Source organism: Diadema antillarum, unplaced genomic scaffold (assembly GCF_040938485.1).
Source record: "Diadema antillarum isolate AM-2024a unplaced genomic scaffold, OU_Dant_1.0 seq00000634_RagTag, whole genome shotgun sequence".
Classification (NCBI taxonomy): Eukaryota; Metazoa; Echinodermata; class Echinoidea; order Diadematoida; family Diadematidae; genus Diadema; species Diadema antillarum.
The window spans coordinates 343,000-367,283 of NW_027271551.1; the positions used below are offsets into that span (position 1 = coordinate 343,000).

Consider the following 24,284-nt stretch of genomic DNA (forward strand, 5'->3'; position numbering starts at 1 on the left):
GGGGTTGTTAAAAGAATAAAACATGACAGAACCCTGCTGGTAAGAGCACAGACTGTTCCCAGTGTGTTCAAGTTTAAATAGTCGTTCATGTGAAAACACTAGAATTTAAAAATATGAATATCATTTCACACCGTGTTGTGGTTCAAAGAGTTCACGTAATAACGATCCATTTTCCTGCTGGAAAGAATACAGTGTCCCACAGTGTTGAAAACACATTGTGAGCACAGTGTGAAATCTCTTTACACTGTTAAATTTGAGGGTTTTAGCAGTGTGAACACAATGTGAGTCATGAATTCACAGTGTGCAACAAGGCATTACTATATGAACACTGTGTGAAAACCACGTCACAGTGTAAAATCATCTTCACACTGTTAAACACTGAGGCCCGTATTCTACTGTAGACCAAGGTTTAAACCCATTTTAGACTCACCTATGGTTTAGCTAGACCCGAGGTTTAATTTTGTATTCAGCTAGCGAGGTTTAGTTAAACCCAAGTCTATTTCGGGTTTAAATTAAACCCGAAATAGTCTTGGGTCAAGCCACCATGGTGCCCTCTATGGAAGAAGAAATTCTCCCTCTCTGAGTACTTTTCTCTCCGCAAATCCACTTAAATTTATTATTGGCAGTGTATCAGCCACATGAGCGTGACTTTCTTGGATTTTGAATAGTTTTTACGGGTATTTATGTCGAATAAGGGCATGCTGTATTTTTGCTTGCGACGACTCGTGAAGCACTGTGATTATACTGTACAGTTTGTGTACGTGTGCGACGCACATCTCAGGATACATGGTAAGCGTCTAATAGCGTAGCGCTATCATATTTTTGGCTAGCTAGCTTTGAATGCTCAGTACCAGCAGATCCATCGCGCCGCGCCGGCCGGCGGCACGGTTGCTGTGTGCGCTGGATGGGACATGGCTTTTTATGTTGATTGAATCGTGAATTCGGAATGGACAGGCAATTGATCAAACCAGGACTTTGAGGTAGGAAATTGAATAAAAGCTTTTCTCTTAAGATTGTCAGTTAATAAAAATGGAAACCATTCTAAAATTTAGAAATAAATCTAGACCTAGATCTACTATCAACCCTGTCTCGATATTAGAAGTAGGCCTAACGTTAGATTTTACCTACCGTACCACACTAACCTAACTTTTAATAGATCTAACGTTAGTCCTAACGTTACAATAATGTACTCTAGCTATTCGAATAGGTTCTACTATAAACGTTAGTAGGACCCTACTCCTACTAACTAGTCCGAACGTTAGTCCTACGATCGATCTAGGTTCTCGATCTAACAGAAACTAGATTCTATGCCAAATCGACCTCAGGCTCTACCCTCTCTCTAGTCCTACATTGAGTTCTTGGTCTAGTCTTCAGGTTATTTTCATCGTATTAAAGCTTATCTAGACTAACGTATTAGTACAGGTAGTACTAGGTAGTAGTATTGCTACCATTTAGATCTCGAGTCTCTTCTAAGTGTACAATTTGCTACAAGTATATACTACTAGTACTAGTATACTAGTACACGAGTGGTAGGTGTATCTCGTGTGTACTCGCGTACGTGTGGCCGGCAGCCAGCCACTCGTTTTGTGCCATTGGCATTGATCCGTGTGCTGGTACCCTTTGCACCAGTCATCGTTAGACTCGATTTAAACTCGAAATAAACCTCCTCCATGGTAGGTTTAATTTAAACCCAATTTAGACCACAGCTGGACTTAGTAGAATACAAATTAAACCTGGGTTTAAACCTGGGTCTAAACTGGTGGTTTAAACTCAGGTTTAAACCCCAAAAACCCACTTTAGACCCAGGCGTGGGTTTAAACTCGGGTCTAAGTTTTTAGCAGAATACGGGCCTGTGTTTCTTTCCACTTTACACTGTGAACTGATGATTCACAATGCGTTCACGTTGTTAAAACACCCGAATTTAAAGGACAAGTTCACCTTCATAAACATAAGGATTGAGAGAATGTAGCAATATTAGTAGAACACATCATTGAAAGTTTGAGGAAAATCAGACAATCCGTTCAAAAGTTATGAATTTTTGAAGTTTTTGTGCAGTACTACCTGGATGAGAAGACTACTGCAGTGTATGAATAACTTAGATGTCACATGCGTACAACAATATAAGGAAAATATAAAGAGAATTTCACAAAATTCCATCTTTTGAAAAAAGTACACATTCCTCTGACTCGTTATCGACAAATGTTATGGGTAATATTATTCCCCCTGCCCTTAGAAAGAGGCAAGTCAAGTGCTCTTTTATTATGTGAAAAAGTGAAAATATGTTGAATTTTCTTTTACATTTTCTTTATACTGTTGTACGCATATGACTCACAAGCTGTAGTAGTCTCCTCATCCAGCGGTTCCAACACAAAAAATTAAAAAAAAATCATAACTTTTGCATCGATTGTCCAATTTTCCTCAAACTTTCACTGATGTGTTCTACTAATATTGTTGCATTTTCTCAATCCTTATGTTTATGAAGGTGAACTTGTCCTTTAACAATGCGAATAGATTTCATAATGTGTTTACACTGTGTTTTGCACTGCGGGACACTGTGATTTTCCCAGAAAGGAAAGAACACGTGAAGAAGTATAGTGACTGCTGCATTCTGAGAGCAATCCTCACGCATATCTAAGCCAGTTTATTTCAAATTCTTCCGTCGTACCAACTTCAGCGGTTACACAAAAAGAAAAAGAAAACGAACTGAGCTTGTTGGTTTGTTTCATTGTTTGCTATTTGATGGTATAATTATGTTTGTGCGTTTACGTTTGTACATATTATTATATACCATATAGACAGAATCCACTGGAAAGTGAGATGTCGTCCACGGCAATATCTCCTGTATAACTGCTTCCACGTACACCTTCCATTATGATGTTGAATAGCTGGAAGTAGCTGTAGACATCCACCTGGAAAATTGCAAGTTTGATAACGTATCCTTGAGCTTTTTGAAAAAGCATGATGGATTGTGATTACATCTAGGGGGAAAAAGTTGTTCCTGCTACATCACATGTAGTATAATATTCATATCGAAACCGCGGGTTTCGACAGGATGAAGTCCCCCCTACTTGGCCAAGTGTTACGCACGTGTTACGTTTCAAATACAGGGGATATTACGACTTCAAGTTTGACTGGTGAACAGAGTAGCCTGAGCTGCTTCTAACACACACATTGTAATTCACAGTAATATTTAAACTAAGATTGAAGTATTCAAACTAATATGAATTCAATTTGTATATTGTCATGTTTGTTTTTTTGTTCATTTCCATCTGAGAAGATGGCTGGATAGCCCATATTCATCTATGTTAAGCTGGTCTTCCATAGGGTCCAGTTGGATGTGAGGTGGGACCACTTCACCGGGTTAAACACCCTGCTCTTTGCAATGAATGAATAAAGTGGGATCTTTGACGTGCATGAGTTGTTACTCTCTCATACACGGGACCTCCATTTTATGTCCTGTTCGAGGGACAGAATGTTTTGCCTCTTACTAGAGGGGACGGTATGATTTAATACACACAACACTGCTCAGTCCAGACTCGGGTTCGAACCCGGGTCCTTAGGATCGTGAGGATTGTGAAACTGACGCGCTACCGACTGAGCCAACTCACTGCCTTGTTGCATGAAATGCTGGTATCCTTTTTGCCTCACAAGCAAGCAGCTTTCGTGTTGATAATTCTTTGTCTTTACTTCTTTCATTCAGTGAGCAGAATCTTCTTGCTCACTGGATCGCTTTGTAAGATCAAACTCTTCCCAAGATCACAAATAAGGGTTATTCAGTAAATGACGACTGATCGGAATGATTTCAAGTATTATTATTTTACGTTTTCCGCTCATTGTATTGTGATGGAAATAGATGTAAAACATGTTGATTTTTCATACATTTTCAAACTAAAGAGAATCATTCATACTATGCTTATTACGTTTTTATAGCCTTTGCACTGACAGGTATTAGACTTGATTTGCACTCATCATTCATGCTATTTTCTTGTACCTTTCATCCAGTGCTTTATATATTTATATATATATATATATATATATATATATACATTGTGAAAAAGTTAAAATATAGTTATGTGACAGTTTAGGCAACTTTTTGGTCCACTTTCTGGGATCTTGGTTCATAAAATTTCATCAAAGAAAAAACATATATAATTATATATACATGTATATGTATATATACACGTACGGGACGAAGAATCGAAATGTTATTAAAAGGAACAACTTTACTCATGTAAGAACTTACCTTTGCTCGCTGCCACATGTCGCCCCGTTCTCCATACATTGAGTACAACGTGTAAGTTGAATATCCCATTGTGTCTGCCATTATCACATTCAGGGTATTGATCGTGTTACCGTACATATGATACCAGAATGTCAGACAGTAGGGTTCGTTAGTGTTGTTAGCTAGGTAGGCAGGGCTCCTTAAACGTGCAACATCTCCATCAGAACGCGGAGAAGTTTCAATGTACATGTAATTTCCATCTGCAAGGGAAAGTGAGATATGATATGATATGATATGATTTGATATGATATGATATACAATATGTGTGTATATGGTATATATTCATGAACGGTACATTTGAAAAAAAAAATGCGTATAGGCTCCTGGCTGGTGGGTGTGGAACTTGTTGAACAGTATTTAACAAAGTGAGCTGAAGAACACAAAAATGTCACATTTACGAACAATAAATCTAAAAATGTCCATCGCACACCAAAATAACTGCAAAACCGGGCTGATGGTGATCTACTGTGGAAAATCCAGTTACATCCATTAAAAAAGGGGTGATAACTGTGTAGCTATATAGCACTATAAAAATTAACTGGAAGAGTATTAACCAAATCTCATAGAGTATACAGATGTGAAGGGAATTTTTTTTTTTTTTTCGTAGGGAGATGAAGGCGCCATTCATGCCGTTTCCAATGAGGCAGAGGCCGCGTGCTCATTATACTATACTTTATTTTCCTGGATACTATAATGGCTTTGAATGAGTATGGAGGCACACTTCAAATCATCTAATAGGTAGGTGAAGAGGTACATTACTTAGGGTGTTTAAACTTATATACCATTGGAAGTCACCAAATATCGTACAAGCGGTGTCTAGATGCTATTTCTAGCACTTAGAAAGTCATACGCACACATTGTAATGAGAATTTTGTGAATCATTTGAATGCATCTTTAGCTGAGTAAAGCTGTACTAGGCATTCTTGATATTCCGGTACATTCTAATGTAGACAGCGTAAACAGAAACATCTCCATATGACTTGTATATATACATACATAGAGATGCTTAAACACACACACACACACACACATATATATATATGTTGATATTTATCCTGTTGATTCTGCACGGAATCTGGGAGTGTGGTTTGATTCACGCCTAGCTTTTGACAGACATATCTCTGAAGTATGTAAAAATTCATTTTATCATTTGTTTAATATGGCACATATTCGGAAGCATTTGACACGGGAAAGTACTGAAAAAATTATCCATGCGTTTGTCACAAGCAGATTGGATTATTGTAACAGTTTATTTTATGGTTTACCTGATAATCAGTTAGGTAAACTACAAAGGGTGCAAAATGCATGTGCTAGATTAGTTTGTAATTCTCCTCGTTTTTCTCACTGTCGTCCATTACTACGTGCATTACATTGGTTGCCTGTAAAGCAGAGAATCATATTTAAAACTCTGCTAATTGTATATAGAGCTATTCATGGTACAGCACCAGTGTACATACAGGAACTTGTAGAGTTAAAAACATCATTTCAAACATTTTATCATCTTCGAAGTTCACGGGATCAAACATTATTGAAATATCCATCGGGGAAATCAAAAGTTACTCTTGGCGACAGGGCATTTTTGTACGCTGCACCAAAATTATGGAATAATCTCCCTTTGTTTGTAAGACAAGCAGTTACAATTAATGAGTTTAAGACCAGGTTAAAAAGTCATCTCTTGAAGTAGTGTATTTTCTGTTTGAATTTCTTGTATGCATGTCATTTTGTAATGCGCAGTAGAGTATATCATTATAGTAGCTGCGCAATATAAATGTCCTTTTATTATTATTATTATTATATATATATATAGTATGTATATACAAGATTTTTCCTTTCATGTTTATCTTAATGTATATGATATGAATTAACATAAACATGAAAGAGAAATCTGAACTTATTTCATAGTTCTAAAAACGAAAAAGTACACGTAAGACGATAAAAGTTGGAGTACGAAAACTTTCGGAAGTTATTCTGTTTGTATACAATAAACATCTTTTTTTACTTCTCATAGTCTCACAGACTTTTTGATCACAGGAGAAAACTAAGTGCACTAAGCAGAGCAATCATCATGGAATGCGATACCAATGCTCAACCTACGGAAAGACAAACCAAGATAGCTTACAGCCAGTGGTATGGTCCCCACTTGGTCCGGTATCTAACGATGGGGTACTTCCGTTATTACGTGACCAGTCGAAGTCATCATCCGTCTCTTGCACCCATCCACAGACACCGTATTCAAAGTCACAGTCGATGTCTTGGCCTGGGTCAAAATAATAGCGAGATAAAGGAAGAATAAGTGTCGTCTTTGACAACTATGATTATATCAAACTGACCGTAACGGTTAGACCAGAAAGGAAGTCTTTGAGGCTTCCTTGCCATTGCTGAGAACGTGTTCTCTAACTGTTGAGATCCACGGTTTGATTCCACCTTGCCGCTGGGCAAGACACTCTACCCTCATTGCTTAGTTCTTCAGAGATACAAGTACTTGGAGCCGTCGATCACGTGGTAACTTTCTTAACTCTTCCTCCAACACTCAAGAGTAGCAAGACCTTACGTCAATTTAAAAGGCTTTATAAAAAAACATATTTTTGATGAAATGTATCTGAAACTGTAAGTATAAGTATGCATTGTTTCCACCTCTGCCTCTTTTCTTCTCTTTTCATTGTATCTTTGACTTTTGTTTTATCAAATGAATTTGTATGATAATTGTTTAGTTGAAATGTATTGATAATTGTTTGTAGGGGATCATTTCCAACAAGCCTCTTGTGTGCTTTCTATGATCCCTCCATTCAAAATGTATAAATGTTCTAAGGCAATTGTATTTTGATATTTGTAGATGTTATGTTTGATATGGAAATAAATGAATGAATGAATGAATGAATGAATGAACTACAATGTAAGTGGTTTCTTGACTGGTCACGTCAAATAAGGTGCAACGAGCAGACAAACAAACTAACGAAGGAACTATACCAAAATGGGCCCGTTAAGAACCAGAAGTGTGCATTTAGTCAGTACAAAATCTCAACAAGCAACTCCAAGCAAAGTGTATACCAAATGACCTCCCTCTTGCTGCACGTAAACTGGCAATTTTGAATACAACATCCATAAACACGGTGGCACTGTCTTTTTTCGAGTTCGAATTTCAACACAATGTCATGCTGTGTTGAAATAACTTTCCACTTGGTAGAATCATTCCTTGACGTCTAGGACATCCCCTCCATAGATATGCACGCGCGTGCGCGCGTACGCGTTCGTCGACTTTGTACCAATAATCCAAATGCTCCAAATGACCTGATACGTATGCAGAAAATGTTTGAGCTTGACTTGAGCATTTTAAACTTTCAAAGCGCGTACGCACACCTATGCGGTCTATAAATTTTAAAATATGAATGGATGATTATTTTTTTCAAATGCACTCAGCAAAATAAGAAAGTAAACACTTTCTCAAGCTCATATTTCTCATAGAAAATTTGGCTAAATAGTAATGCTTTATATACCATCTTAAAAGTAATTTACTTGGCTATCAACCTGGTAGGTCAATAAAAAGGCAAACTTTACGCTTGAGCACACACATTAATTTTTCTCCTCCAAAGCACAAAAGTTAAGACATCCTATTATCTCTATAATGACTTTGTAGTCCACAAAGATAAAGAAAGGTAAAAAAAGAAAGGATACTAGAGAAAATTAAGAATCTTCTCTCAAATCCAAATTCAAATAGCATGGAAAAAGCAGTATTAACAAATATGGTAAAAATTTCAAATGTTATTTCAAATAAAGAAATTTGAAAATGATATTTAATTCTTGAATTTGTCTCATGAATCTTTAAATTCCTCAATCAAAATAATGAAATAAAACAGTCTGTCCATTTTAATAAGTTTCTGGCTTAATACTCCCCGTGTCATTTCAAGTTAGATTCGACAGAAAACTTTTATTTTCCCCTTTAATTTCTCACTTTGTTTATGTTTGAAGATATACAGAGCTACAAGGGGATAAGAACTTATTCTTTATATTTTATTCATCTCGCATTGTGTCAACTCGGTATCTTGTTATCATTGCTATATTGAAGGGCATTTGGGCAAATGAATGACAAAATGTCATTTTTTGCAATGTTTACTTTTGTGTCTTAAAAGACAAAAATCAATGTGTTCACTCATGCACGAAACTTTCCTTTGTAGTGACCTACCAGGCTGATAGCCAATTAAACAACCTTTAATATCGTATATGACACGATGATTTTGATTGAAATCTGCTATGAAAAATATGTGCTTGAAAAAATGTTTACTTTCTTCTTCTTTTTTTTGTGAGTGTATAGCTTATACATGACGTAAGTTTCATTGAAAATTTTAATTCCATTAATGAGAATGATTGAGAACGTGATTCAGATAATAAAGTCATACTGACGTCACGGTTGACTGATAACAATGATACATTAGAACTGTTGTCTTTAGGACATGATACATAGATGACATAAGTTTCAAGTTGATATTCGAAGTACTTTTTCAGTTAACCTCTGTACAAGATTTGAGGAGAAATAAAAATAAGGAAGAGGAAGAAATCATTACACATAGGAAAGGTGATCCGAGAGGATATAATGTTTCATAAAGAACCCTTTGAGTGGTTCACATTATACAAGCATGTTTTTAGAGGACCTCTCAATTTTTTCCCCTCTAAACATAACTATGCATTTTGAAAGTATGCATGGATATCTTTATTAATTTGTTAACTATCATTTATCCTTTGCACAGTTGAATGAATTCTTATGATATAACAATAATAGGAAGTAATTCCTGATTTATTCTGAGTTATTTTTTGTTGAAAAAAAAGAAGAATGAAAATAAATGAATTGAATTGCATTGAATGTTTATGACATCCGTTTGTTCTTCTATGTTTGTGAATAAGTTACGTACCTTGCGGTGGGCAGGACCCACTTTGAAGGGAAATGTCATCTATGGCAATGTCTCCTGTGTAGCTGCTTCCGCGTATACCTTCCATTATGATGTTGAATAACTGGTAGTAGCTGTACACATCCAACTGGAGAATTGGAAGTTTGAAAACGTGTCCTTGAGGTTCTTCATGAAGTATTTAAGGGGTGTAATTGAATGTAGTCGGAACAAGTTTCTCGAGACATCACACATACTCATACAGAAACTATGAGTGCATACCTGGATGAGAGTTCGCCCCTCATACCGAAAAGGGGTGGATATTACATTGAGAGGTCAAAAAGCATTACATTTAGGGTTGACATGACATGTATGATGTACATGATAGGATTGTCTCCGGTTATCAAGGTGTATTACATTCAGGATTGTTATTACATTAAGCATTAAAATGTAGTACATTTAGGATTGGTATTGCACTTAGGGTAAAGGAGTACTACATTTAGGATTAAGATGTATTACATTTAGAGTGGATATTACATTCAGGGTGGTTATTACATTTAGGGTTGACATGTATTACATTTATGGTTATCTCCGGTTATAACATTTAGTTTTCAAATTATCATTTTAAAATCATTCTTAGTTATGTATTAGTTTAGTTTTGAAATTACATTTATTAATTATATTTAGGGTTGGTATAACATCTAAGGTTAATGTATATTACATTTAGGGTCGTCATAAGATTAAGCGTAAAATGTATTACATTTATGGTCGTCATCATATTTAGCGTAAAAATTTATTACATTTAGGGTCGTCATTACAATTAGCGTTAAAATGTGTTACACTTGCTATAGGTTTGTTAGTACATTTAGGGTCGCTTTTAAATTTAGGTTAAGATGTACTACATTTAGGGTGAATATTTAATTTAGAGTTAAAAGTTATCACATTTAGGGTTATTATTACATTTTTATGGTTAAGGTGTTTTACATTGAGGTTTGTCATAACATTTAGGGGTGATAAAACTGTGAGTGCCCACCTGGATGAGAATTCGTCCCATATAGCCAATTCGTTACGTGTCACGTTTGATTTCTTTCATAAGCAAGGGGCGTTAGCTTATTAGCAGAGTAACCCTAGATCTTCAGGCACACGTTACAATTCAAACAAAATACCTAAAAACTTTAAGAACTTCATTTATGCAATGTCATATCACACGATATTCTCTGATATCCGCTTTACCGCTATGCGAGCAGGGGATGTTTCATAAAACTGTTCTTAAAATTACGAAGGACTTAAGAACGACTTGAACACGTTCTGACGTTATACTTATCAGAATTATAATAATTCAGCACACACACACAAAAAAAAATCACTAGTTGTTCTTAAATCGTTCGTAACTTTAAGAACAGCTTCATGAAACACCCCGGAACCGTTAATTTCAAGGATGTTGATACCAAATTTTCATTCACTTCATGTATATCAAATTGACAGTTGCCGATAAGCCATAGTTTCAGAAAGATGACAGCCCGTCGTCGAAACTGTCATAGGTAAATACAACTTTTGGCTTTGTCTATAAAGAACTCTTTATTCAAAAATTACATCATTCCTAGTTATTTGGTCAAAGTTCATATGGTGGGCAGCAACATTATCACCGCTCGAACAGTCTTTATTTGGTATATGTGCTAGGGTTAACCTTTTTGCTCTCCTGGTCTTTGTCTTGGATAGCTCATCCAAGATGATGAAATGATATTGGTTATTAAGGGATATTTAGTATTCCGGAAAAAAAAAACGAAAAATAAAAACACAGTTGACAAAGCGGAATTATTTCACCTAGTAAGTAATGTGGCATGCGACTTTTTTTTTGTGATGCACCGTCAACAGTTGTAGTTAAAGCAAAAAAGGTGTGTGATTGTTTACACAATCCGTTCAACTGTCATGTCGATGTTATAAATACCCCCCTAAAAAAAAAAAAAAAAACGAATTAACGAGACTAGATATTTGAATGAAAACAACTATGTCATAACTTACTCTTGCTTCATTCCACATGTCACCCTGTTCTCCGTACAGTGTGTACAACATGACCGTAGAATTTGCCATTGCGTCCGCCATCTTCACATTCAGTGTACTGATCGTGTCACCGTACATATGATACCAGAAGTTCAGACAATAAGTTTGGTTAGTGTTGGCAGAAAAGTAGGCGGGGCTCTTTAGACGGGCAATATCTCCATAGGAACGCGGAGAAGAAGTTTCAATGTACATGTAACTTCCATCTGTATGTGGAAATAGGAGCAGAGATGAATGTCTTCGTAAATAACTCTACACACATTGTTTATATTAATTTCATAGATTTGGATTGAAAAAATAAAGTAAGATTACGTACAGGGTTATGGCAGTCGAAATTGGTGGGGGTTGAACAATATCTCACGAAGCCTGCCAGAGAACAAGTAAGTGTCTCATATTCTGAATTTCCAAAAGAACCTCAAATGTACGTTAATTTTGAATACACCCTCCCATTGCACATAGACTGACTATGAAGTCACACTGGCAGAGGCCGCGTGCAGAGGCCGCGTGCTCATTATACTATATTTTATTTTCCTTGATACTATAATGACTTTACGATATCTCACGTGAATAAGTATGGAGGCACACTTCAAATCATCTGATGGGTAGGTGAAGAGGTACATTATTTAGGGTGTTTAAACTTATATACCATTGGAAGTCACCAGATATTGTACAAGCGGTGTCTAGATGCTATTTTCAGCACTTAGAAAGTCATACGCACACATTGTAATGAGAATTTTGTGAATCATTTGAATTCATCTTTAGCTGAGTAAAGCTGTACTAGGCATTCTTGATATTCCGGTACATTCTAATGTAGACAGCGTATTAAACAGAACCACCTCCATATGACTGGTATATATATTCATACATAGTAATGCTCAAACACACACACACACACACACACACACACACACATATATATATATATATATATACATATATATATATATATATATATATATATACAAGATCTTTCCTTTCATGTTTATTTTAATGTATATGATATAAATTAACATAAACATGAAAGAGACATCTGAACTTATTTCATAGTTCTAAAGACGAAAAAGTACACGTAAGACGATGAAAGTTGGAGTACGAAAACGTTCGGAAGTTATTCTGTTTGTATACAATAAACATCTTTTTTTTTTTTTTACTTTTCATAGTCTCACAGACTTTTTGACCACAAGAGAAAACTAAATGTACTAAGCAGAGCAATCATCATGGAATGCGATACCAATGCTCAACCTACGGAAAGACAAACCAAGATAGCTTACAGCCAGTGGTATGGTCCCCACTTGGTCCGGTATCTAACGATGGGGTACTTCCGTTATTACGTGACCAGTCGAAGTCATCATCCGTCTCTTGCACCCATCCACAGACACCGTATTCAAAGTCACAGTCGATGTCTTGGCCTGGGTCAAAATAATAGCGAGATAAAGAAAGAATAAGTGTCGTCTTTGAAAACTATGATTATATCAAACTGACCGTAACGGTTAGACCAGAAAGGAAGTCTTTGAGGCTTCCTTGCCATTGCTGAGAACGTGTTCTCTAACTGTTGAGATCCACGGTTTGATTCCACCTTGCCACTGGGCAAGACACTCTACCCTCATTGCTTAGTTCTTCAGAGATACAAGTACTAGGAGCCGTCGATGGTAACTTTCTTAACTACAATGTAAGTGGTTTCTTGACTGGTCACGTCAAATAAGGTGCAACGAGCAGACAAACAAACTAACGAAGGAACTATACCAAAATGGGCCCGTTAAGAACCAGAAGTGTGCATTTAGTCAGTACAAAATCTCAACAAGCAACTCCAAGCAACGTGTATACCAAATGATCTCCCTCTTGCTGCACGTAAACTGGAAATTTTGAATACAACATCCATAAACACGGTAGCACTGTCTTTTTTCGAGTTCGAATTTCAACACAATGTCATGTCGTGTTGAAATAACTTTCCACTTGGTAGAATCATTCCTTGACGTCTAGGACATCCCCTCCATAGATATGCACGCGCGTGCGCGCGTACGCGTTCGTCGACTTTGTACCAATAATCCAAATGCTCCAAATGACCTGATACGTATGCAGAAAATTTTGAGCTTGACTTGAGCATGTTAAACTTTCAAAGCGCGTACGCGCACCTATGCGGTCTATAGATTTTAAAACATGAATGGATGATTTTTTTTTTCAAATGCACTCAGCAAAATAAGAAAGTAAACACTTTCTCAAGCTCATATTTCTCATAGAAAATTTGGCTAAATAGTAATGCTTTATATACCATCTTAAAAGTAATTTACTTGGCTATCAACCTGGTAGGTCAATAAAAAGGCAAACTTTACGCTTGAGCGCACACATTATTTTTTCTCATCCAAAGCACAAAAGTTAAGACATCCTATTATCTAATGACTTTGTAGTCCACAAAGATAAAGAAAGGTAAAAAAAGAAAGGATACTAGAGAAAATTAAGAATCTTCTCTCAAATCCAAATTCAAATAGCATGGAAAAAGCAGTATTAACAAATATGGTAAAAATTTCAAATGTTATTTCAAATTAAGAAATTTGAAAATGATATTCAATTCTTGAATTTGTCTCATGAATCTTTAAATTCCTCAATCAAAATAATGAAATAAAACAGTCAGTCCATTTTAATATGCTTGTGGCTTAATACTCCCCGTGTCATTTCAAGTTAGATTCGACAGAAAACTTTTATTTTCTCCTTTAATTTCTCACTTTGTTTATGTTTGAAGATATACAGAGCTACAAGGGGATAAGAACTTATTCTTTATATTTTATTCATCTCTCATTGTGTCAAATCGGTATCTTGTTATCATTGCTATGTTGGAGGGCATTTGGGCAAATGAATGACAAAATGTCAATTTTTGCAATGTTTATTTTTGTGTCTTAAAAGACAAAAATCAATGTGTTCACTCATGCACGAAACTTTCCTTTGTAGTGACCTACCAGGCTGATAGCCAATTAAATAATCAAAGCGGAGGAGGAGAAGGAGGGAGAGGAGGGAGTTCTATAAGAATCCGCACAGGTTCACAAAGAGGTTGTTTGAGGAAGGGGTTTCAGGAAGTTTAGAGGTGTCGAAGGAAGAGCTCGAGAGGCATCTGAAGGCCACATACTGTGATGGGAGGAGAGAGCAGCCTTTTACTGGGGTGGCAGGGCTATTGAGGCCACAGGAGCCAGAGGTCAGCTTTGACTTGAGTGAGTTGAAGTTGTGGGAGGTTGAAGCCGTGGTTAAAAAGGCCCGAGCTGGTAGTGCAGCTGGGCAGAATGGCTTGTCCTACAAGCTGTTCAAGTACTGTCCTCGTGTCCGAAGGGTGCTGTGGCGGATCCTAAGGGTGCTATGGCGGGAGCGGATTGTTCCAGTCAGCTGGTGTGTGGCAGAAGGGGTATATATCCCAAAGGAGAGGGATGCCAAAGGCATTGGCCAGTTTAGGCCGATTTCGCTTCTCAACGTGGATGGTAAGATCCTCTTTAGTGTCTTAGCGAGGCGGTTGTCAGAATTTGTCATGAAGAACAAGTTTGTGGGCACCTCTATACAGAAGGCAGGATTCCCGGGTTTCCCTGGGTGCACGGAGCATGTCCAGATGATTTGGGAGTCAATCCAGAGGTGCAAACATGAGAAGGAGGATGTGGATGTCATCTGGTTGGATCTTGCAAATGCATATGGATCAGTTCCTCACAGGTATCTCAGCTTTGCTCTTGAGTTTTTCTGGGTCCCTAGGGTGATCCGCGAGATGGTGCAGAGCTACTACAGCCAGTTCAGGATGAGATTCACGACCCAGACTGACACAACAGAATGGCAAACGCTAGAAATTGGCATCCCCATGGGGTGTCCAGTCTCGCCGCTGCTGTTTGTCCTTGGGATGGAAGTGTTAACCCGGTGTGTGGCCCCGAGAATTGAAGGGTTGATGCTGGCTGCGGATGTGGTTGTGCCTTCGATTAGGGCTTTCATGGATGATCTCACAATCGTGTCTGGCAACGAGACCCAGGTCAAAGATGGCCTCCATAGGTTAGAGGAGTTGGTGGCCTGGACACGGATGAAGTTCAAGGCCAAGAAGAGCCGCTCAGTGTCAGTGCGGAAGGGGAAGGTGGTCGCAAGGAGATTTCAGATTGGGGGAGAAGATATCCCTCAGGTCACTGAGCAGGGTGTAAAGAGCCTTGGGCGGTGGTATGAGGGCAAGTTGAATGACAGGCACCGAGGAGTTCAAATCTATGAGAAAGTGGTGGAGTGGTTGAAGAGGGTGGACAGGACACTCATCCCTGGGAATGCGAAGGTGTGGTGCTGCCAGTTTGGCTTGCTACCACGGATCATGTGGCAACTGCAGGTGTACGAGGTGGCAGTGTCCAGGGTTGGGAGGATGCAGCAGAAGATGAACTCGTACTACCGGAAGTGGTTAGGCGTTCCAAGAATGCTTACAGATCTGGCATTCTTTTGCAGATCAGGCAGGTTGCAATTGCCTATGACGTCAGTGGTGGAGGAGTTTAAAGCTGGCAAGGTTAGGCTAGTGATGATGATGAGGGAGTCAAAGGACCAGGCAATAGCAGGAGTTAGGCCACCGATCCGCACAGGGAGGAAGTGGAGGGCGGAGGAGGCTGCGGACGAGGCAGTGGCAATGGCAAAGTGGAAGGAGATGCAGGGTGCGGTTCAGGTGGGTCGGAAAGGGGTCGGGTTTCATCAGGGTGTTAGATGGTACAGCAAGCAAGGTAGGAAGGGTAGGAGGGAGTTGGTGGTGGAGGCGGTTAAGGAGAAGGAGGAGGAGTATCGCTTTGCCAAGGCTGTACAGCAGGGAGTGCAGGGAGCATGGACTCGATGGGAAGGGGTGGAGCAGAGGAAGGTGTCATGGAATGACCTTTGGTCAATGTCCTCTGGAGCTGTGCGCTTCATGATCAGTTCCACCTTTGATGTTTTGCCATCTCCAGTAAATCTTCAGAGATGGGGCATTGTGGAGGATGGTGGATGCAGGGTTTGCAACAAGGCGAAGGGCTCACTAGAGCACATTTTGTCAGCATGTGGAGGTCTATTACAGGCCTATACATGGAGGCATAACCAGGTGTTGAAGGAGATGGCGGAGGTGGCGAGGGTGGCAGTGGAGGCAAGGAAGAAGAATGGGCCTCCTAGGGTGAGGGGAATCCGGTTTGTGAAGGAGGGAGTGAGATGCAGTGTGAGAAGGAAGGGTCAGAGGGATGATGGTGGGGGGATCTTAGCAGCGGGGGATGATTGGGAGGTGCGGGTGGATGAGGGAAACCGTACAGTGCCAGAGGAGGTGGTAGTAACTGCCCTTCGGCCGGACATGGTGCTGGTGGCTAGGTCTGTGCACAGGTTACAATGGTGGAGCTGACTGTGCCATGGGAGACAAGTATGGATGAGGCAAGGGAAAGAAAGCTGGATAGGTATGCTGAGTTGAGGGAGGAGTGTGAGAAAAGGGGGTGGAGAGCGGAGGTGCATACTGTGGAGGTGGGGTGCAGGGGATATGCTGGACGATCGGAAAGGAGGTGGGTCAGAGGGATGGGAATAGGTGGTAGGGACGGGGAAAGGTGGATCAGGAGAATTTGTGGGGCAGCAGAGACAGGATCTGCATGGATAGTAGGGAAGGCCGGGGGGGGGGGTGGTGGGAATAGGGGGTGTAGAGAGAGTGTGTCTGGAGTGAGGAGAGGTGATTGATGTCAAGCGTTTTCCTTTTTTTGTCTTGTTTTGTGATGTTTTGCTTTGTTTTGTTTTGTTTTGTTTTGTTCTTCTTTGAAATGCCATGGGGGTGCTGTCAAGGGGATCCTAACGCAGCACCGGCCAGCCAGGGGGAGGTGTACAGCACTTAAATGGCCGAAACACTGGTGATCCCTGGTGTGATGCTGACGACCCATGGCATTTGCGGAGTTAACATCCTTCCGTTTATTATCTGTTAATATCGTATATGACACGATGATTTTGATTGAAATCTGCTATGAAAAATATGTGCTTGAAAAAGTGTTTACTTTCTTCTTCTTTTTTTTTGTGAGTGTATAGCTTATACATGACGTAAGTTTCATTGAAAATTTTAATTCCATTAATGAGAATGATTGAGAACGTGATTCAGATAATAAAGTCATACTGATGTCACGGTTGACTGATGACAATGATACATTAGAACTGTTGTCTTTAGGACATGATACATAGATGACATAAGTTTCAAGTTGATACTCAAAGTACTTTTTCAGTTAACCTCTGTACAAGATTTGAGGAGAAATAAAAATGAATAAGGAAGAGGAAGAAATCATTACACATAGGAAAGGTGATCCGAGAGGATATGTTTCATAAAGAACCCTTTGAGTGGTTCACATTATACAAGCATGCTTTTAGAGGACCTCTCAATTTTTCCCCTCTAAACATAACTATGCATTTTGAAAGTATGCATGGATATCTTTATTAATTTGTTAACTATCATTTATCCTTTGCACAGTTGAATGAATTCTTATGATATAACAATAATAGGAAGTAATTCCTGATTTATTCTGAGTTATTTTTTGTTGAAAAAAAAAGAAGAATGAAAATAAATGAATTGAATTGCATTGAATGTTTATGACATCCGTTTGTTCTTCTATGTTTGTGAATAAGTTACGTACCTTGCGGCGGGCAGGACCCACTTTGAAGGGAAATGTCATCTATGGCAATGTCTCCTGTGTAGCTGCTTCCGCGTATACCTTCCATTATGATGTTGAATAACTGGTAGTAGCTGTACACATCCAACTGGAGAATTGGAAGTTTGAAAACGTATCCTTGAGGTTCTTCGTGAAGTAAGGGGTGTAATTGAATGTAGTCGGAACAAGTTTCTCGAGACATCACACATACTCATACAGAAACTATATGAGTGCATACCTGGATGAGAGTTCGCCCGTCATACCGAAAAGGGGTGGATATTACATTGAGAGGTCAAAAAGCATTACATTTAGGGTTGACATGACATGTATTATGTACATGATAGGGTTGTCTCCGGTTATCAAGGTGTATTACATTCAGGATTGTTATTACATTTAACATTAAAATGTAGTACATTTAGGATTGGTATTGCACTTAGGGTAAAGGAGTACTACATTTAGGATTAAGATGTATTACATTTAGGGTGGGTATTACATTCAGGGTGGTTATTACATTTAGGATCGTCATTACAATTAGCGTTAAAATGTATTACACTTGCTATAGGTTTGTTATTACATTTAGGGTCGCTTTTACATTTAGGGTTAAGATGTATTACATTTAAGGTGAATATTTAATTTAGAGTTATAAGTTATTACATTTAGGGTTAAAATGTATTACATTTAGGATTATTAGTACATTCTTAGGGTTAAGGTGTTTTACATTGAGGTTTGTCATAACATTTAGGGGTGAAAAAACTGTGAGTGCCCACCTGGATGAGAATTCGTCCCATATAGCCAATTCGTTTCGTGTCACGTTTAATTTCTTTCATAAGCAAGGGGCGTTAGCTTATTAGCAGAGTAACCCTAGATCTTCAGGCACACGTTACAATTCAAACAAAATACCTAAAAACTTTAAGAACTTCATTTATGCAATGTCATATTACATGATATTCTCTGATATCCGCTTTACCGCTATGCGAGCAGGGGATGTTTCATAAAACTGTTCTTAAAATTACGAAGGACTTAAGAACGACTTGAACACGTTCTGATGTTATACTTATCAGAATTTCAATAATTCAGCACACATACACACAAAAAATACCTAGTCGTTCTTAAATCGTTCGTAACTTTAAGAACAGCTTCATGAAACACCCGGAACCGTTAATTTCAAGGATGTTGATACCAAATTTTCATTCACTTCATGTATATCAAATTGACAGTTGCCGATAAGCCATCGTTTCAGAAAGATGACAGCCCGTCGTCGAAACTGTCATAGGTAAATACAACTTTTGGCTTTGTCTATAAAGAACTCTTTATTTAAAAATTACATCATTCCTTGTTATTTGGTCAAAGTTCATATGGTGGGCAGCAACATTATCACCTCTCGAACAGTCTTTATTTGGTCTATGTGCTAGGGTTAACCTTTTTGCTCTCCTGGTCTTTGTCTTGGATAGCTCATCCAAGATGATGAAATGATATTGGTTCTTAAGGGATATTTAGTATTCCGGAAAAAAACACGAACAATAAAAACACAGTTGACAAAGCGGAATTATTTCACCTAGTAAGTAATGTGGCATGCGACTTTTTTTTTTTTGTGATGCACCGTCAACAGTTGTAGTTAAAGCAAAAAAGGTGTGTGATTGTTTACACAATCCGTTCAACTGTCATGTCGATGTTATAAATACCCCCCCCCCCCAAAAAAAAAAAAGAGAAAAAAAAAAAAAAACCGAATAAACGAGACTAGATATTTAAATGAAAACAACTACAACTATGTCATAACTTACTCTTGCTTCATTCCACATGTCACCCTGTTCTCCGTATAGTGTGTACAACATGACCGTAGAATTTGCCATTGCGTCAGCCATCTTCACATTCAGTGTACTGATCGTGTCACCGTACATATGATACCAGAAGTTCAGACAGTAAGTTTGGTAAGTGTTGGCAGAAAAGTAGGCGGGGCTCCTTAGACGGGCAATATCTCCATAGGAACGCGGAGAAGAAGTTTCAATGTACATGTAACTTCCATCTGTATGTGGAAATAGGAGCAGAGATGAATGTCTTCGTAAATAACTCTACACACATTGTTTATATTAATTTCATAGATTTGGATTGAAAAAATAAAGTAAGATTACGTACAGGGTTATGGCAGTCGAAATTGGTGGGGGTTGAACAATATCTAACGAAGCCTGGCAGAGAACAAGTAAGTGTCTCATATTCTGAATGTCCAAAGGAACCTCAAATGCACGTAAATTTTGAATAAACCCTCCCATTGCACATAGACTGACTATGAAGTCACACTGGCGGTACTCTATCTGTAGGAAATTTGACTACCTAAATTTCCTCCATGGAAAATTATAAATGAATACTTCTCAGTAAAAAACCGAAATTAGGAAAGTATTAACAAAGTTGTACTGAGGATGGACATAATGATAGTGCGAAGGGGGTGATGTTCCGTTCTCTGTATTCATACTCATTGTTATGGGTAATGATGACTCTTTGCTATCTGAAAGTGAACCGGTGTTCAAACTAGTATGGAAGCGTACTTCACATCATCAAAATGAGATAACATGCATCATTTGGGGTTTCAAAGTTGCATAGTGCTGAAAAGGCAACAAATATCGTACAAGCAGTGTTTCGATGCTGTTTTCAACATTTAGAGACAGGAACAATGCAATCACGGGTCTTACTTGTTAACAGAACACACTGATTTTGGCACCAAAATGAGACATGAATCGTTGAGACTTAAAGGGACTTGTGAGGTCAGAGGAAGCATGTGTGTCATCACTGGAAGTCATTCTTGGTGCCAATAAGGCGCACATTCTATCTTTAAAACAATCTTTTCTTTATCTTTAAGTGAGTTAAATTGTGCTGGTCATTCTAGATATCTTGGAGTAATTCCTTATGTTGATACCGTACACACACGCCCAGGCCACTAGCACAACATTTTTATTAACACACAAACACACACAGAAACACACACACACACGCACATTTTTATACATACTAATTTCACCTATATTGATTTCATTATTCTACAAGATACACGTACGAATGATGTGGGGTCTTAATGCAAACTTTCGGAAATCATTATCTTTGCATAAAGGCTTTCATATCAGTGCTTATCACTGCTGTTATACTCACACTCTTTCGAAGTGCAATAGACAACAACACATTGCATCAAGAAGAGCATCCCTAGGGAGTGTGATACCAATGCTCAACCTACGGAAAGGTAAACCCAAATAGCTTACAGCCGGTGGTATGGTCCCCACTTGGTCCGGTATCATACGATGAGGTACTTCCGTTATTACGTGACCAGTCGAAGTCATCATCCGTCTCTTGCTCCCATCCGCAGACACCGTATTCAAAGTTACAGTCGATGTTTTGGGCTGATAGTTCAGAATGATAGCGAGATATAAGGAGCAATACGTGTCTCCGTTATAGACCAACAGAATGAACCATGATCTTTTAACTCTATTACAAAGCCCAAGCTATTTTGACCATTCCCATAGGCCCACGGGGTAAGAGGACATTGTGAACATAATTTCTTAATTACTCGATTTATTACTGTGATATTTGGCACATAGGTATAACAGCTCAATTCCTACGTACCTCTACTTTTGAACATTCTAAGGGTCATCCAATGGAGTGATATTCTACGCAATATACAAAATACATAGGACATTTGCTGAACTTGGTATTTCCTTTATATTTTCTGTAAGTGGGGAAATGACCAAAGAAAATGGGACTCCATCGGGATTCCAACCCGAGACCTCCGGATTGCTAGCTCGGTGCTCTACCAACTGAGGTATAGGAAGCCCTATAGTACAGTGTCTGTCCCAGAATACCTTACAGCAATTCTCAACCCTCGAATGGTCAGGAGCTATAGCAGTGTGTTTTGTGTCACGCACATGGTGCCTCAGTGGACGGCCTGCCAACTTCGCATATTCTGCTCAAACGCACAAACCCGCCCAAACCGATCGATAAATCGCCTACTGCCGCAGTACAATGAAAGCGTTTCTTGCGCTTTTGATCCTCTCACATACAGCTTGCATTTTATGTGGTGATTGACTATCAAGCGGTGTTCCCTAATGGATTTGTGTGTAAATTCTTAGTTTCTGTCACTGTTTTGTGTGCAAAAGTCATGCCTTTACAGTAATGTAGCTACTGGTCATTCGAAAGAAAAATCAATCTTAGATTCGTCATACGATTTACATTAAAGCAAAGCTTGATATTCTGAATTTTCTCTACAACTTTGCTCACTATATGTTCAGCTTAACAGAAACATATAGAAGTTATATAGCTTTGAAAAACATAATGTTTTCTCAAAGCAGAAATACCTTTGTGTTTCAGAATAATGTGGCACACAGGGGTTTCCACCATGGCACATAAGGAGTTGAACCTGATATAAACCTGAAAGGATTATTCAACTTGGGGATAAATGCAAGGGATCACCAAAGTGATGCAGCTTTTTGAGTAGGGCCCTATGTCAAAAATGGGATTCTATCGGGATTCGAACCCGAGACTTCCAGATTGCTAGCCCTGTGCTCTACCGACTGAGCTATGACAAGCACTAGCACAGTATTCGTCCCAGAAACCCTTAATATTTTCTTTATAATTTGAAATATCAATGTGATATCTGACACATAAAAACATCAACTAAAACTCTTTGTGACCCTATACCTTTGAATTCCATTCAAATCCGGATAAGCCGGTGAAAAAACAAACATTGTTTTCAAATCCGGATAAGCGGATGAAAAACATCGTTTACGATTGAAATTTCACTACATGGTTTTTATGCCATGAAGTACACCTATTAGTTTATCATTGTTAACTGAACATTAATGATTTAATGGATGAACCCTGTTGTCCGTTTATCACATTATTTTGCCTGGTAATGCTTACAAGTTTCTTGAAGATTGTGTTATACACTTCAAGTACTTAGCAATGGAAAGAGGCGAGGCAAATTGTTCCGGAAGGATAATGTTATAAGCAGTATTAGAGCTCGGAAACAATTCTTCGTTGAGACTGCAACTGGACATTTAGCAAGTGTGAGATTAAACATAACTCTTGTGTAAATGAATAAACCTCGATATTACTGATATCTGACATGGTCGTACTTTAAATTGTTATACCTTTTTCATTAAATATGCTATGATAATACTACCGATAGTGACGTTAAGTCCTTTATCTTTGTCGTCTTTCCACGGTGACAAATTAGATAAGACTAACATTTTGATTGAGTATAGCACAGGGAAATTGAAAAAAAAAAATGAAGGAAACATTTCCAACGCACCCCCCCCCCCCCAAAAAAAAAAGGAGAAGGGAAGTATCATCAAGTATGGAGACAGGGAGCGCAACATTTGTTGTTGTTGTTGTTTTTTCATTTCGTTGGCTCTGCTAAGGTGTTAACCCTTTATGCACCAACGATTCAAATTTGCACAAATTTCACACACATCTATGAATAGGAAATTAATGTGGCACGTAACAGGTTATCTGTAATCACGAACAGAAGGGAAAAAACATGTATTAACGAGATGTAGACCCAAAACTCATAAAAAATGTATATGTTTCATGATGTGTATGTTTATGTTTATGTGTATGTATATGATTGTTTATCAGAAGAATATCAAATAAATATGCCATTCTACGATACATCCTGACTTGCGGACTTCCCCGCTCACCATTACTGATGTCACAAAAAACTCCAGCGTCCTCGCTGTGAGAGCAATCGTGCGAGCCAAATCCATTGTGCGCACATTGGTTGAGGTCAGTCTCGGAGCCAGAGCATGCGACCTCGTCCATCCAGATCGGCCCATTCCCTTGTCCGAAATAGGCCATTCTCGGTGCCGACGTGGCGCTGCTGTACCCGAGCATCTTGCAAATGACATTAGCGTCATTTATATCCCAGTTATCATCGCATACTGTTCCCCACTGGTTATTGACGAAAACTTCCACTCGACCTTCGCCGGACTGAGCTCCCATCAAACGAACTCCATCCACTCGTGGTGTTCCTATGGGAGTACAATTTGGGCATACAGAAGTAAAAGAAACTGTCTTTCCTTTTACTTCCTCATATCATATCAATATACTTCTATAATATTCGCATGACAAAAAGGACTAAACTTAGAATGTATAGTCTTGGAACATTAAGGAAAGCTCGGATCTCCCCTATGATATGATATGATTTGATTTGATTTGATTGGGTTTGATTTGATTACATTTTTTGGGTTCATGTATTATCATTGTACATGCTCATACATGAGTGGTGACATACATTATTCATAGACATAATGCACTGTTAGGCAAGTGTTTTTCTTCATTGCCTTTTCCATGTACAACAAAACGTAGTAGCAACACAATAAATAATACAGAAGGGCTAAAGCTTAAGCTTAGCTTTATTTGCATAATATAGGGGAGGGGTGACTTGGGTAGAGATAGTATAAAAGAAGGGAAAAT

General features: G+C 38.5%; 1 protein-coding gene across 1 annotated transcript in view; it reads right to left on the reverse strand.

Moving 5' to 3' along the window:
- The window catches only part of LOC139736246 (MAM and LDL-receptor class A domain-containing protein 1-like), a 63,769-nt gene extending 39,772 nt beyond the window's left edge, over positions 1-23,997 (reverse strand). The window contains exons 1-10 of the mRNA XM_071646978.1: positions 23,510-23,997; positions 21,077-21,214; positions 19,613-19,854; positions 17,817-17,940; positions 12,489-12,626; positions 11,182-11,423; positions 9,187-9,310; positions 6,402-6,539; positions 4,244-4,482; positions 2,789-2,909 (exon numbers count right to left, since the gene is read on the reverse strand). Of these exons, the coding sequence (XP_071503079.1) occupies positions 2,789-2,909; positions 4,244-4,482; positions 6,402-6,539; positions 9,187-9,310; positions 11,182-11,423; positions 12,489-12,626; positions 17,817-17,940; positions 19,613-19,854; positions 21,077-21,214; positions 23,510-23,810 (1,807 nt within the window). The 5' untranslated portion in view covers positions 23,811-23,997. The remainder of the gene's footprint in view (positions 1-2,788; positions 2,910-4,243; positions 4,483-6,401; positions 6,540-9,186; positions 9,311-11,181; positions 11,424-12,488; positions 12,627-17,816; positions 17,941-19,612; positions 19,855-21,076; positions 21,215-23,509) is intronic.
- Positions 23,998-24,284: the final 287 nt, after the last annotated feature.